Genomic DNA, 17,121 nt, shown 5'->3' with positions numbered 1-17,121 from the left:
ATACTGGAGTTTAGGCTTCTGGATTTCATTCCCGGATACCAAAGCTATACGTAGGATTTGGTGATCTGGCTTCCAAATTAATAAGGAAGGGAACACCTTATAATGTGTTCTATCCTGTATCTGCAGACCTTACTCCTTTATAAAGAAAAAATAAATCGGTATGTGCTCCAAGTCCTACCATTTGCTTGCTCTTGTGTATTGCTTGTATCTGCCCTCCTCTGCTCCTCCTCTTGACTTTTATTTTCTGCATCTCCTCTCTCTTTCTTCACTTTTGCTTCTCGTCTAGTCCCTGGCTAGATCTCATTTGCTATCTGCTTCCATTCTCTCTGCCCCACCCCCCCCACCCCCCCGGCCTATTCTTCTCACATTTTTTCACTCTGTCCTTTTCTTTCCTCAGAAATAGGCTCAGATGTCAGTAAAATGTATTCATTAGGCCACTTCTGTTTTACAGAGACTTTTGCTGCCGTCTGGGAAATGTCAGACAACAATGGCTTCCAGTTGCCCTTACCAGGCATTGGATTAGGGTCACACAAGCTTTTAGCCAGTTCAGGTTGGCAGGCTTCTGACACAGATAGGCATGTCTGTGCTGAAATTCTCACTCTGGCTTGTTCAGTCAAGTACTGGTGTTTCAGTGGCAGTTTTGTCACAGGTGCTGCTAGTGACTGAGATAACGTTTGACTTCTGGATGCAAGTCTGCTACACTCGGCACTTTGAACTTTGAACTTGGTTGAGGTTTATAGTTAATTGGATGTCAAGGTTCTTTCTAGTATTTAACTTTATTTGCTTAACTATTCACTTATTTAATTTACAGTTCTTTACTTATGGACTCAGTAAAAATATCTTCTAATTCACGACGTTTATTCAGGCAGTCATATCTACTCAGTTTAGTGACACAATCTAGTGTTCATAGGTTTTTCTATTCTTGCTAATTTTTGCAGAGCATAAGCAGGAGTGACCCGGATTTGAGGCCTCAGTTAGTCACACCTATACAAACCCATTGCTTTCAATGGGTGTCCTTGAGGGTGTGATCTGAAGGGCGGGCTTGCTTGGATGATTTAAGGGTCTAATTTGGCTCACAGAATCTTTATAACTGATGGAGAAGAGGGGGAGAGCCAGTTTAACTCTAATGGCTGGTCGACATGCAAACTTGTACCAAATAACACAAGATGATGATTAAAAATGGCTTCCCTTATTTCAGTGGAAGTTGTGCATGGATACTGATTTTTGCATAGCTAAAGTTGGGTTATTTAAAGGTTGATTTGTTACATTGTTTTAGCTAAAGTAAACGTTACTATTTGTAATCTGACATGTCTGCACAGAAACGTACACCTACAAAACTGTTTTAATTCATGTTTTTCTTTGCAAGTTTGTGTGTGGACTAGCCCTCGGATCTCAGCCAGAGTTTGCAAGGCTGGCAGTTAGGAGCAGGGGAAAAATCTTTGTTACCTGAGTGCACGTGATATGGAAATAATAGTCAATAAACATGGAACTGTCAAATCCACTTTCCAGACTCACTTTTTAAAGCACAATTGAACATTAATTTCTATCAATATTAGCCTTGATTTTGTTTAGATGTGTATGCTGTTTATGTAATTCAAACTTCACTGTAAGAGGTCTGTACACTAGTCAAGTTATGTACCGCTTACCTTAACTAATCAAATTCTGACCTTGGTTAACAGTGTGCTTTAGAGGACAGAGCACCCAACTGGAAGTCAGGAAGTCCTGAGTTCTAATCCTTGTTCTGCTACTAACTTGTTGTGTAGCTTTGGTCAAGTTTCTGCACTGTGCTTTGTCTCAGTTTCACTATTTGTGAAATGGAGACATTTGCTTAGGTGTATAAGGGAGAAGTGTTTGAACTGTGTTCTGGATGTATAAAGTGCTATAGAAGTCCTGTGTTTTGGAACAGTATATTTCATTATAATGATTGAAGCTAAGAAAAGATTCTGCCCAGTATAGTTTGCACTCAGAGCAGCATTTCTACACTCATCTTATGGTATGTTAATCCGCAGATCTCAGAGTGCTATTGCAAACAGGTAAGTACTATTATCCTGATTTACAAATGGAGACATTAATTCACATGCGGTGCTGGGAATAAAATCCATGTCTCCTGAGCCCTTAGTTCAGTATTCCCACTGGACCATACTCTCTCCTCTCTTGATTTTGTTTAATGGACAATACTGATTGGAATCATGGTAACACATGGGAATTAGAAAGTACAGAGTTCAGTGCTCCTGACTGGGAAGCAGTGTGTTGTAGATATGCTACCAATTGGTAATGGGAATATAATAGTTTAATAATCCTTAGCGTTCACATAGCGATCTTAATGTTCAGAGTGGTTTATAAACACCCCTGAGAGGTAGGTCAGTGAGCTAGTAAAGATGCAGAATGTTACAAATAAGTGCTGTTTCATGTTTAAGTTTTGCAAACTAAGACATTTTTAAATGCATGGAAAAACTCTCCCTTGGTTTATTTTTCTAAGCGTTCTTTCTCCACTCCTATTCTTTGCTGCCATTTGTGTTACACCCAGGCAACTGGAGTTATTTCGGATGGCAAGAGCAGCCGAGTATGTAACAGTTTAATTTCTTGCAAGTTCCATGGTTCTGTAGCACTGCAGCATGCTCCAGCATGAGAATATCAGGGATATTCATGCATATAGGAAAACCTTTTCTGTTTTCTTTCCTTCTGTGTTCATGGGAACTTCATGTTTGTGTGTATTATCGTCCTGTTCCATCTTTGATTTTGTATTCGTTTTCTTGCTCTGGCCATGTTCTTGAACAGTCTATTTTTTAAATTAGGATTTTGGGTGAGGAAGTCTAGCAACCAGTAGCAGAATTGGAATAGACCTCTGGGTCATACAGAGATGCAGCACATTAGCTGCCTGTACACCTTGTCAACCTTCACCCTTAAACAGAAGTTATTGTTTGTGAAACTGTCAAACAAAAGTGACAACCCTGTGGGTGGAAACATTACTTTGTGCCTTTGCCTTCATCAGCTACATCCTTTTAAATCAATGTAGAGCAGGGCAGGAAGACTGTGACCTCCATTAGAAAGTCAGTGTTTGCCAACAAATACCAAACCATATTTCCTTTCTAAGAATAAGGCAAAACAGCTGCTTGAGGAATAACACTCTGGCAACTGATAAATGTGGACTCTGTATACATTAGAGATTTTTGTCCGTTAATTTGTCTGTTGTGTGCTTGCTTGCCCTGTGCCTCTTTGTATGTGTGTGGGGGGCGGGCGGGCTATATGCTGAACCTAGCGGCCTGCTAGGCAAGGCTGTGCTGCCTAACAAGGCACTAGTCTGCCATTCTTTGATCCCTAATCTCTTTAGGATCACTGAACAAGCAGGTGGGGCTAACTCAAGTAGAATGTGTTTAAAAAGCCAGTTCATAGGCAACTAGAGAAGCTAGTGAATAGGAGGAGCAAACCGGGGGTGTTTTGTGAGATGGAGCATGAGAGCCAGATATTCCTAATAAACATTCTCTAAACTTGGGCCAATAAACATACCCCCCCCCCAAAAGAAAAACAAACAACAACAAAAAAAAACACGTAAAGAACAAACAAATGAAAAAACCCTGTGAGACTAAAAACAGCGCAGGCAGATGTCCAGGAACAGAGCCGGGGGGTGGGGGGGGGAAGGAGGGATCCAGGTTAATGCACTGAATGCAGCTTGTATGATTACCTGCCTTGTGGGCCGGGGGCATGTGTGTGCATATGTTGCAAGCAGACCCCAAGTGTGGACTCTTGAGACCAGAGTGGCTGAATTGGAGGAACTAAGGGAGACTGAGAGGAACACAGAAGACACTTTCTGGGATACATTTGAGTGGTCCCACCCCCATCCCTGGTCTGGCAGCCTCTGTGCTGTTGAGGAGGATGAAAGTCTCAAGGAAGGAGAACATCAAACTGGAGCGGAGGGAAATGATTCCATAGTTGGGACCCTCCTTCCAGGTGATGTCATGGTATCCTCTTGCACTGAGGATACCCATCGGAGGGAGGGTACTCCAATTATTAGAAAGAGGCAGGTAATAGTAATGGGGGATTCAATTGTTAGAAGTATAGATAGTTGGGTTTGTGATGGCCGGGAGAACCGCATGGTGAAGTGCTGCCAGGTCTGAAGGTTGAGGACTTACTGAGACATCTAGATAGACTAATGTGCAGTGCTGTTTCTGGGGAGGAGCCAATGGTCATGGTACCAGTGACATAGGTCTTGGAGGCCAAATTTAGGCATCTAGGAAAGAGATTAAAGTCTCCATGGTAGCATTCACTGAAATGTTTCTAGTTCCACGTGCAGGGCCAGTTCGACAGGCAGAACTGCAAGCTCTCAATGTGTTAATGAGACCGTGATATTCAGAAAAGGGATTTAGTTTCGTTAGGAACTGTGGAACCTTTTTGGAAAGGAGGAGCATGTATAGGAAAGATGAGCTCCATGTAAACCAAAATGGAACCAGATTGCTGGCATGTAAAATTAAAAAGGTCATAGAGAAGTTTTTAAACTAAAGGCTGGGGGAAAGCTGATGTGCGGAGGAGCACATGGTTCAGACAGACATCCCTTAGAGGAGGATTTATTAAAGGAAATTCTCTATATCTTAATAAAGAGAGGATAGAAATTGATAAATTACAGGTAGGAGCTGAAGAGAAACAGTCAGATGAAAAAGTCCTGTTGAGTTATATCATGTGAAGGCAGACAACTAAATAGTGACAAATTTTATAAGCATCTTTTTTATACAAATGCAAGAAGTCTTAATACTAAGATGGGTCAACTTGAGTGCCTGGTATTAAATGAGGATATAGATATAATAGGCACCACGGAAACTTGGTGGAATGATGATAATCAGTGGTACATGGTAATACCAGGGTATACAGTATATAGGAATGACCGAGTAGGTCATGTTGGTGAGGAAGTAGCACTATATGTGAAAGAAGCATAGCGTCAAATTTAGTGAAAAATTTAAAGGACTCAAACTGTACTATAGAATCTCTATGGAGAGAAATTCCATACTTAAATAATATGAACATAGCAGTAAGAATATACTACCGATCACCTGACCAGGATGATTGTGCAATGCTCAGGGAGATTAGAGAAGCTACAGAAACAGAAAACCCAATAATAATGGGGAATCTGAACTATCCCCAGATTGACTGGGAACGTATCACTTTAGGGTGCAAGGTAGAGAGAGAATTTCTAGACACTACTGGTGACTGCTTCTTGGATCAACCAGTCCTGGAACCCACAGAGGGAGAGGCAATTCTTGATCTAGTCCTAAGTGGCGCAGGGAATCCGGTCCAAGAGGTAAATACAGCTGAACTGTTCAGCAATACTGACCATAATGTAATTAAATCTAACATGTATGAAAGGGGGAAAATAGCAGAGACCCACCACAGAAGCAGTTAACTTCCAAAAGGGGAACTACCACAAAAATGAGGTTAGTTAAATGGAAATCAAAAGAAACAGTCACAAGAGTGAAATGCCTCCAAGTAGCATGGAAACTTAAAAAAAGACTATAATACAGCTGAAACTATATGTGTACCCCAAATTGGGGGAAGGGGGAGAAGACCAAAAAATACCACCATGCTAAACAGGAAAAGGAGCTTTTACAGACAAAAAGATACTTTTTAAATAATCTATAAAGACACTAAAATCATGAATGGTGTGGAGAAAGTGAATAAGGAAGTGTTATTTACCCCTTCACATAACACAAGAACCGGGGTCACCAAATGGAATTAATAGACAGCAGGTTTAAAACAAAGAAGAGGAAGCACTTCTTCATACAACACACATTAAACCTGTGGAACTCATTGCCAAGGGATGTTGTGAAGATCAAAGGTATAGCTGGATTCAAAAAAGAATCAGATAAGTTCCTGGAGGATAGGTCCATCATTGGCTATTAGCCAAGATGGGCAAGGGTGCCACCCCATGCTCTTGGTGTCCCTAAACTTCTGGCCGCTGGAAGCAAGGATTGGCCGACAGGGGATGGATCACTCTTTAATTGCCTGTTCTGTTCATTCCCTCTGAAGCATCTGGCATTGACCACTGTTGGAAGACCAGATACTCGGCTGGATGAACCATTGGTCTGACCCAGAATGGACATCCTTATGTAAAGGGAAAACTTGTGGGACCTAACTTAGTGTGCTGTAACGGCCAGCAGACCGAGATACAAATCCATCCCTTGTCAGAGAAGGAATTCCAACAACCAGGCAACTTGGTCTTCTCCTTTCTGGCCTGTGTGTGTGTGTTACTGTACATGGGAATCACTATCTGACAGGCATGCTAGATCCAGAAGGCATAAGGGTAGGAGGTAATGGGAGGCTTTCATATCAGATAATAGGTGTTTTTCATCTCTGATTTCTATCACAGTAAATGATCTAATCCAGCCCCCTCTGACCAAACATTCTCTTCAAGGAGGGTCTAGTCCAGTCTAATTTTAAATCACTTTAGTAATGGGGCTTCTACTGCTTCCCTTGAGCAGACAGTTCCTTTGTCTGTAGTTCGCTTACTGTTAGAAAGTATTTCATATTTGGCTTAAAATTTCTTTTGTTCAGTTTTATCTCATTAGGCTTAGTTATGCTACTTTGGACCAATATAAACTGTTCTCTCCTTAGTGTTTTCTCTATTCAGTCTGTCACTGCGGGGAAATACATTCATCTTAGTTTAAGCCATGCCCTCTATCCTGGGAGAGCTAATCTCTTCTATAGTGCTGCTGTATGTGAGTGGCGGCAGCCGGGGGGGAATTCCCTGTCTAACCCAAAGTGATTAGCTTATGACCCAAAGCATGAGGCTTAATTACCCATATCCTTCTTGAGGCTTACTTAAGTAAAATATTAATGGTCAATTATTTAGTCCCCTTATAATCCTGTCACAGTACTTCTCTGCACGTCCCCTTGTCGCAGAGAATTCCACGGATTGACTGTACTCTATGTAAAATACTATTTTCTTCAATTTCCTTAAACTTACCATCTTTTTGCCCATTGTCTGTTGCATCACATAGCGTGCAGAGTATAAACCTTTTAAAATGTCAAAAAGAATGAGGAGTACTTGTGGCCCCTTAGAGACTAACAAATTTGAGCATAAGCTTTCGTGGGCTAAAACTCACTTATGGGATGCATGCAGAGGAAAATACAGTAGGAAGATATATATACACAGAGAACATGAAAAAATGGGTGTTGCCATACCAACTGTAACAGACTAATTAAGGTGGGCTATTATCAGCAGGAGAAAAAAAACTTTTGTAGTGATAATCAGGATGGCCCATTTCAAACAGTTGACAAGAAGGTGTGAGTAACAATAGGGGGAAAATTAGCATGGGGAAATAGGGGTTTTTTTGTTGGAGAATTGCGACTTTTAGTTTTGAAATTGAGTGACCAGGGAGGTTGAAGTGTTCTCTGACTGGTTTTTGAATGTTATAATTCTTGACATCTGATTTGTGTCCATTTATTCTTTTGCGTAGAGATTGAGTAGGACCTAATCACATCAGCCACACCATCAGAGGCTCGTTCACCTGCACATCTACCAATGTGATATATGCCATCATATGCCAGCAGTGCCCCTCTGCTGTGTACATTGGCCAAACCAGACAATCTCTACACAAAAGAATTATAACATTCAAAAACCAGTCGGAGAACACCTGGTCACTCAATTTCAGACCTAAAAGACTCCAACGAGAAACTGCAGAATTGGAATTAATTTGTAAACTGGACACCATCAAATTAGGCTTGAATGAAGAGTGGGAGTGGGTGGGTCATTACACAAAGTAAAAATTATTTATCCATGCTAATTTCCCCCCATTAGTCTCGTTACAGTTGGTATGGCAACACCCATTTTTTCATGTTCTCTGTGTATATATATCTTCCTACTGTATTCTCCACTGCATGCATCCGGTGAAGTGTATTTTAGCCCACGAAAGCTTACACTCAAATAAATTTGTTAGTCTCTAAGGTGCCACAAGTGTACTCCTCATTCTTTTTGCTGATACAGACTAACATGGCTATCACTCTGAAACATTTAAAATGTCAGAATTTTCCCAGACCTGAAGAAGAGTTCAGTGTGGCTTGAAAGCTTGTCTCTCGCCAACAGAAGTTGGTCCAATAAGAAATATTACCTCACCCACTTTGTCTCTCTGAAATTTGCTGGTGACAGGGTGCTGTCCCAGAGTATGTCCCCTGGTGGCACAGCAGAACCCTGCAGGGACGCCTTTGTTCCCTCTGGCTTCTCCCAACTAACTTATTCGCAGCCCTAAGTACTTAAAGTAATATTCCCCTTCCTGGAGTCCAATTAAGTCTTTATAAAAATAGTGTCTTCTGTGGCCCTTCAGGTCCACACCTCTACACCTAGTTAAGGAATTCCGTAGCCCACAGTCTTGAGGCTATGCAGTGGTTCAAGCTGGCTTCCCCAGCCCATCTGTAGCCAGGTTTCAGCATTGCTTCATGGAGCTTCCCTTCTCTCCTGTGGAGTCAGCTAACAGCTGGGTTTTATCCTATTCAGGAGGTAACTCCTTATTTAAACCTGGTTCCCATTGCCCAGCTTGTCTGCTGCTCCCTTAAAGAGGCCATGTCATGGAACAGGATGGGCTGGCCTTGAGTTCCCTGCCCCCTCCTTAAAGGGGACAGACCACCCTGTTACGTTGCCACTTGCTTCTCTCTCTCTTTCCTGTGCTTGATGGTCCTGCAATAGGGTTGTTCTCTATGGGGAAGGTTGTACGCAAGTCAGACCAGTTAGGTGATATCCAAATACACCGCACTTCATAGGGGCTGCCAAACATTGTGCCTCCTTACAGCGATGGGAACATAACCTCCTGTTTTGATGGAGCATTTGAGAAGAAAAATGCCCTTTATTTTCTGGAGTTCCTTGCTCTTTTGGCAGCTCCACTTTTCCGGTTTGGCACATTTATTACATACTATTTGGTATGAAATCACATTCATATTCATTCAGACCGTCCCCAATAAAGAAAGGTTTAAAACTCATACCTACGGTACTTTCTTCTAGCCTTGCACACAATTTACTGGATTTCTGAATGGCTAGGGAGATTTACTTTCAATAGCTATGGAGCGTCAATTAAGGAATAATTAGATTTTTCCATCTACTTTTAAATTATAAAGATCAGAGATTTTAAAAACTTCATTTTCATGTGCAACTCATGGGAAGGAAAGCTTTAGAAAGTACTGGCCTTCCCTTCAGTTAGGGATTAATATTTTTCCTCCTTTCCAGTATATTATAGAAGTTTACTGGAGTCAACATCCACTGAGTACATTCTTACTTGTCCACTTCGTACATTAATTTGCATACAGTGTGAGCAGAAAATGGTGTGCAGGTACAATTCATGTCATAGACAGCACATTTGAAAGGGGGAGTAGGAGGGTTTTGCTATAAGGTAATTGCCTTAATGATATGTTGTTCTCTTGTGTCTTGTCGAGTTTAGCTGATCGTCTGGTAAGATGCTGCTGTTATACATGCATTGCTTCTGTCTCAAAGTAGGTGAAACTTCATCACTTTAAACCCGTTTGCTACAAATTCGGAGAAGAATCTGTATTATTCTCATGCCACTGTGTGAGAGTTTCCCAGTATTGCTGGGTAAGCTACTGTAAAGTGTAGATTGCTCTATGAAATTTATATTCCATTTTTTTGGAAATAGGGCCTTTCTCTGTCTTTCCTGTACTTTGAATTGGGTGTGCAAGTACACTAGTTCCTGGCAAGTCTTCTCACCACAAAGTTCCCTTTTATAGGGAAGATACTGACTGCTAAGCAGAGAACACAAGTACTCAGCTTCTTGGAAGATCTGTTGAATAAGAGATACTTGTTGAAAAAATGTCATCTCTGTTAGAGTATTAAATTAGAAAACTAACTTAATGGGAAGGCTACGATAGAAAAGGGCAAAAGCCAGGAATCACCGAACTATTTCGGTCACTTTATACTCAATCCAGATTGAAACCCAGGGATCTGGAAGCAAAGCAGAAGGTCTACACCTCTCACCAGTGCCTGGTTTTTAATGTGTGCCATACTGTGACTGCCTAGAGGATGTCTTGGCTATTTAACTGTCTCGATTCCATCTGCTTGCTTAGATTTTTTTTAAAAGGTCCAGCCAACTTAAATGGGACATGTCTCTGAAACTATTTTATGTATTGTTCTAGGATGAGGTTTTCAGGAGTGCTCAGTGTTGACCTGCCCCTACTTCCCTGGAAGTCAGTGGTATTTTAACCCTGAATTTGGTAGGGGTAGGCTTAGGCCAACACTGATTGCTTTTAAAATGCCACCCAGAATGAACACCTGGATCATCATAACGGAAAGATTAGAAAAAAGATAATCTGTTTTCATTGTGTTTTGGCAGCCTCTTGTGCATTGTAATAAGCTTAACTGTTTTCCTTGTATAGTCAGGTTACTGGTTACTGTGGCTCTTTTTAACAAAAGGGATTTAAAAACAAAATAAAAAATAGGAAAATTTGGTTGTAAAATCCCCCAAATTGGAGGCTTGGTGGCAGGTAAAATATATGAAACTGTTAACTCATTTATTTCAAAGTGACTAGATTTCAAGTTTCTGATGTCCCTTTAAGTGCCCAGTGATACAAAATAGTCTGGATAAACTAATGACCTGGAAAATTGTACTTACTCATTTTTGGCTTTCAAGTTTTTAACATAAGTGACCACATGCAATCAGTTTTAACTCTTCTTTGACAAAATATTTTTGCCCAGTGGGATGTTTTTGTAAAAGTGGTGACTCATTCAGCAAGAAGTTATGGCCTCTGTATGCAGGAGGCGAGACTAGATTATAACAGCCCCTGTTCCTTCATCACACTTCACGCTCAAATTTTCCCCAACAGTCACTTAAAGGTTTAAGAAAGCTGGAGTCATGTAAATGGCTCTTCTCTTTGGTGAGGGGGTGTGAGGTCATTGGAGTGGAATTCAAAGCACTCTCCCCCATCTCCATTGTCCTAGGACTTGGCACACTGCATTGCTCTTACCACTGCTTGCGATATCCTTAGGAGTGAGATCAAGCTTGGGAACTGGATCCCAACTCTCAAGGGACAGCACAAGAAATTGCCATTAAACCACCAGGCAATTCTAAACAAGTTGAAACTTATTCTGGGAGAAGCCCCTCCTTCGCAGCTGGCCCTGGGTTGAGGATTTTTATAGCCAGTTTCTCCCTCAAGTAATGGTGGTGCTGTCAACCCCCTAGAAAACAAGATTTTTAAAGAAAAACACTTGTCCAAATGTAAACCTGATTGACATGGCTGGGGCAGAAATGAGTTGAAACTGTTTTGAGACCAGTATAAAAATAACTAAATGCTCTCTGCCCTGTGGCAGTTGCATCAGAATTACTGTACTGATGAAAATAGGGAATTTGGAATTGGATATGCCAGCTCCCCAAAGTTCACATGTGTACTTGCTGTCTCTTGTGTCTTGCTTTTTCTTTTCAGGCTCTAGATCCTTACTCTGCCAATCCCTCTGTGTGATGTGACTTTGTCCAATAGCTTTTCATTATATATGTTGACTGTATGCATGAATATTCAGTTATTTATCAGAGCAGAGCATGCCTTTTCCCTTTCCCTTGGGTTTATCCCCTTTACACAATAGGACTGTAGACTGAGAGACTGTTTGCATCCCCTGAGAGCTTTTGGTGCATGTGAAGTTTCCTAAACCAATTCCTTGAAGTCTTTTTACTAGTGCGTGCCATTATATCTTTAGTTACTAACATACTGGTTTTCAAAGACTGTCTTCTCTGAGATGGCTTAGCGGGAGTGGGAAAACTGACAGCAGCAGCATCCTCAGGTAGATGATGCTGTAAGTTATCCCATTCATTTGTGTGAAGATTATTTTGCTAAAACATAGTAAGCATTAATACCTGTTCCTTTCTATTGAATGGATAGTGTATCTGCAAAACTGCTTCTGCAAGTTGTTGTCAGTCTCCTCTTTTTCTTAGGATGAATTAAATACCTTTTAGTAACAAGAATATTAATGCACTCATGTCACAGCCATTGCATCTTGCTAAACACTTCTGCTAAAGTAAAACATACTGCTGCCTGTGTAAGAGACAGACGTTGATATCCTTACTCACGCTGACTCGTCCATGGAACTACTCATGGAGCAAGGCACTGAAGTGGGGCTGCGTGTGCAGTACGGTGCTGTTCAACATAAGTAAGTGAACTAGAATCTGGGCCTAAATTATTAGTATACTTGCCACCAGTCTTGCTTTCTAGTGGTGTTAACATCCCTAGACATACTGCCGATGCTCAGGGCATTTATCAAAGATACAGTATATGTCTGATGTAGCCTCATTGTTATCACTGGGTTATGGACTCCTATTCTTTAAAATTGCTATCAGTAAAACATGCTCTAACTTGGGACCCATGAGTCTACACATGTTGTGCATTAATGATGACATAGAGAAATCCTGGTGCCATGTGTTATAAATACTTATATTCTATCAACTTGGATGATTAATGTATAAATTTAATCTACAATTTTACAAATGCTAAATTCCTGCTTTTGGAGAAACAGGGTGGGTGAGGTAATATCTTGTATTGGGCCAACTTCTGTTGGGGAGGGAGACCACCTTTCGAGCTGAAGAAGAACTCTCACCAACAGAAGTTGGTCCAATAAAAGATATTACCTCACTCGCCTTATGTCTCTAATACCTTGGGACCGACATGGCTACAACAACACTAAATTATTGCTGTGATTCTCTCTGGGGGGAGAACCTCCTTACTGAGACGTAATGTGCATCACCATTGTTACAGAAGAGCAGAACATTTATTGGAACTCTTCAGAGTGGAGAATTTTACCCTTTGTACTGTAAGGTGGATTCTCTACAGTCAGTGTAGTGAGCTAATGTCCTTTGAAAGACTGACCATACAAATGCATAATCGCGAGGTGGTTTAGTGGCGTTAACTGGAAAGTGTTATGCTGCACTGAGGGATGTCACCATTTCTTCATTATTCAGTATGCCCTAAATTGAGGGGTTTGCAGAAAAACATTAAGTAGTTGCCAGAGGGAACCCCAAATATTAAGTTAGTATAGAGTGAGACATACACCCATGCTTCCATAATTATAGGTATGAGGTATAGTAACAGTGCCATTGTTTTAGTGTGATGCAAGTCAGCTGTGGTGACACTAACCTTCGAAGTAGCACTGTTATCCTTCTGAGGCTGGGGTCCCATTGTGCTAGATACTGGGCAAACAGATAGATGACAGTCCCTGCCCCAAAGATTTAGGACTTAACTTGTCAGGGGTAGTCAGCACCATTGCACATCAGGTCATTAATTTTTACACAGCACGGCCGTACTGGTTTTGTTTGTTTTTGAGGAGTAAGCAGTTTTAAAATCCTTTTCTAAGTTGATAAGGTTTCCAAGACTGAGTGTTGTAAGGGGGAAATTGTTGGTTTTTTTTTTTTTTTTTTTTGCTGCATGGTTACTCTGTTACTGTATTTTATGGGGTTCCAGTTTTTCTTTTCCAACTAGAGTGCAAGATTGGCACCTCTTTGGTTTTTAATGAATCCAAATAATTCAACATAATAGCAATTCATTTCTGTTTAATGTATGGAAACTGACAAGAACTGCATAGCATTAGTCTATTAAGAAGCAGAAGACTATATGCTATGTTCATTGAAGACAATCAAATTGACTAGCTTTGATTTATGAATAGAAAGCCTGTTTGAAGGAGATTTCAACTAGATGTGCTGACATGTTCTCCAGTGGAGGTGGGTTTTGTTTGCTTCCGTGTCAGGATATTACTATACCTTTGCACTATATTAAGGGAAACAGATTGTTTCAGTAATAGCAAACCTTAAATTATATGAAACAATAGAAACTGTTAAGTCAAAAGAAATGAAACCTTCAATGGAAAACGGGTATCCATCTACTGTGGATAATTTCAATCTGGAATATCCAGAATTAAATTTCCATTTGTTTGTCAAAGAAATGGGGAAAGCAAACGAAGAAACAAACCTGTATTTTTATTTCCTTGCTCAGTCCCAATCAGTCTGTGCTGTGATGCTGGCTGATTGAGGCATGCATGAAGTACGGAATCAACTTCTCAGACAGAGCTTTGATTTGATTGTCCTTTCTATTCAGGCTTTGGTGCTAGTGATGGTCATGAGGAATAATGGCTGATGGTTGTGATTTTTCTTTATTTCAAGCATGTTCGCAATGCACTTCACCTGCTTTATCACGGTTATCTATTTATTGACTGGAAACTTGCAAAGATAAAGTTGCCATACTGCACGGCCTAGTAGGAGCTTTATTTTTTAGGCCATGAACAGATGTCAGACTAGAACTTTCATTTTTCTTCTCTTTTAGAAGGGTTATAAGTTGCGATGCCTTTCAAGGGAGAGGCGCAATATGTGGCGGGAGCTTTTTTGTTGCGATGGTATTTACACAACAGACATTTGTGTTGACTTCGTGAAGTTTCTAAATGTGACGATTAACTGTAGCTACAGGAATGTGTTAAATGTAGCAATTACAATAAGAAGAAATAACTTGTATACCGGCAGAGTTACTCTGCTAGTTGATTTTGGCTTTCCTCTTGACTGACAAGCATATGATAGCCTTTCGATAATCTCTGTCCCTGAGAGAAATGAAACACTTTTGATATTGGTAAAGTATGTTGAAAGGAGTGATACAGTGATTGTAAACATGTAAAGGGAAACAAGTTAGAAGCTTTTTTTAAATTTCCTTTTCTGCTCCTCTGGTTTGATTGGGTTTTTAAAATCTGTCGCTAGATGAGTGAGAGTAAAATAAAATCCTCAGGGCAGACTCAACTTCGCACAGGGGAATGTACTTCTCTGACAACTGAATTGTTTTTATTAGGGTTTTTGCAACTGTAGTAAAGGAATCCAAGAAAGTTCCCTAAATTAAAAACATCTTGTGCTCCTATTTGTCAGCAGTGGTTGAAGGGAAAACAAAAAAAGTAAATGTTAGTCTATAAGGAGGTGGCAAATGAGAGAGAAGGAAAGGTAAACAGGGAACTCTTCAATATAAATTTGGAGAACATGAGATCACACTCTGCATTGCCTTTTTAGGACCCCAGCATTACAGAAAAGGCCTCTTAAAAGACTTTTTGCTGTGAAGTGTGAAATGGGTGCTGCTTGCCCATCTGAGTGGAATTGGTGAGTTGTGCTCTAACTATGTTTGTTTCTTAGCCTTGGAAGACCCTGATAGTGCAGTGGATGACAGAGACAGTGACTACCGCAGTGAGACCAGCAACAGCATTCCTCCTCCTTACCACACAATCTCACAGCCCAACGCTTCTGTGCACCAGTTCACTGTGCCCTCTCGCCTGCAGCAGCAGGGTGTGTCTCAGGACGCCTGCATGGACTCCATGCAGAGCTGTGATCTGGATTACCGGGAACGTATGGCCATCAGGTGGGTGCTGACTTTAAAACTGTAGCTCTTTCTCTGCCATTTGAAAGTTTACTGTAGATCCTGAAAGCATTATGCAAACTGATGAGGGACAGCCTAGAGGTTTTAAAAGTATTGTAATAAGACAGCACAAGGTATCCTCACCTGCCTTGTGAATAGATGTGCTCTTCTAGTCTAAATCTCCACCTTTGAATAACACAAGTACTGTGGCAGATCCTGCAGCCTAGTTTCATAAAAGAATTTTTAGAATGTGTTCAAACTTAGGAGCTTGATTGGTTCTATTTGTCCTTTAAATAAATAAATAAGGGTAGAATGATTGAAAATGTCATCTGGCAATTGTGTGCTACCTTTAGAAGCAAATGGAACTCAGTGTAACAGTGCTGTCCTATGGTAAATTTCCTCTTCACTGGTGACAAATTAATTTTCTGTTTCACATTAGCTGTTATCGCTCTATCAGCTGCTCACACAAAGATTATTCAAGGAAGGAGCCTTTGTCTCTTCCCTTTTTCCTACCTGTTAACCTGTTAGCACATAGCACTGTTGCATAACATGGGTTTTGCCTCAGTGTGTACCTGGTGCTGTAAGAAAGTATGGGTTTATTGCCAGAAATTGATATTTCCCTCCGCGCCCCCCCCCCCGATCTTTTTCAATTTAAGGTGGTGTTTTGCACATAGCAGAACATTATACAGTCTATGTGGTTCTTCTTTTGATCACAAATCAGCATTTATCAACCATTACTTCACCCTGTCCGGCTCATTAGGTGAATAATAATAATTATCGTATTGCTTAGGAGCCCTAGTCGGGAACCAGGATGCCATACAAACACTTAGCAAGAACGCAGGCCCACAAAGCTTACAATCTAAACATATGAAAAAGAACAGGTGGATGCAATGGATAGGCAGTGGGAGCACAAGGAGACAATGTTAGTGAGCTTGATAGGCATAGGTTTTGGAGAAATAGGACATGATGCTTTGATATACACTTCATGTGCTGAAATAATCTGGAAGGGAAGGGTAGTCGCTTGAACATATATCTACCAAAAAAGTGAGAGGTGCAGAGTTTTTCACTTTCTATATCAAACTGGTCCTATTCCCAAACCCTTGGCATACCTCCCTAACTGAGGGTACACTTGCATTCTGAAGTCTAGACATCAGTTGTTCTCATGGGTTGTGCTTATGTTTAATGGCATATCCTTAACTGTGGTGGTTTTATTATAGTGATCATACAGTTAACTCAGTCAGTTAGTATCTAATTAGAAATACCATATTTTACCAGTAAAATTCAGCTTTTACTTTGTCACTGCTAATGGGACTTTGTGGTACGTGTATTTTTGTACTTTTATCTATAACAGTGTGATGTATTATTCTCAATGCATTCTAGACCATTAAAGACATAATCAGATTCTTTCTCATGCATCCTGTGCAGTAGATAAGTTATTACACATAGGACTTCCTATTCAATTATTTCAAACTCTTATTGTCATCTGTCCTTGCGCAGACGTGTCAGTGTGGCTTTGCTACATAGGCTTATTTTTTGTCCACTTTATCAAAATAGCATTTTTTAAAAAAAATTCAACATTAGGTGGCTGCTAGTGGGTTTTCTGTGGGGGAAGGGGATTGTGTGTGTGGTGGTGGTGGGGATTGCTCGTGCTTGCTGTTTACATTGCGCCCATCTCCAGCATCTGTTTGTAAATTCGCCTTTTGTTCACAAACCAGTACAATTAATTCAGGGGAGTCTGATGGCCTGTGTTATGCAGGAGGTCAGACCAGATGATCA

The 17,121-nt window shown here is 40.7% G+C and overlaps 1 protein-coding gene across 1 annotated transcript in view; it reads left to right on the top strand.

Annotated features, from left to right (window-relative positions):
- UNC13B (unc-13 homolog B) overlaps nt 1-17,121 on the top strand; it is a 393,995-nt gene that overhangs the window by 123,023 nt on the left and 253,851 nt on the right. The window contains exon 9 of the mRNA XM_077816579.1: nt 15,126-15,348. Coding sequence (XP_077672705.1) covers nt 15,126-15,348 — 223 coding nt within the window. The remainder of the gene's footprint in view (nt 1-15,125; nt 15,349-17,121) is intronic.

The sequence above is a fragment of the Eretmochelys imbricata genome, chromosome 5 (assembly GCF_965152235.1).
Source record: "Eretmochelys imbricata isolate rEreImb1 chromosome 5, rEreImb1.hap1, whole genome shotgun sequence".
Classification (NCBI taxonomy): Eukaryota; Metazoa; Chordata; order Testudines; family Cheloniidae; genus Eretmochelys; species Eretmochelys imbricata.
This window is presented reverse-complemented; position numbering and strand designations above follow the sequence as displayed.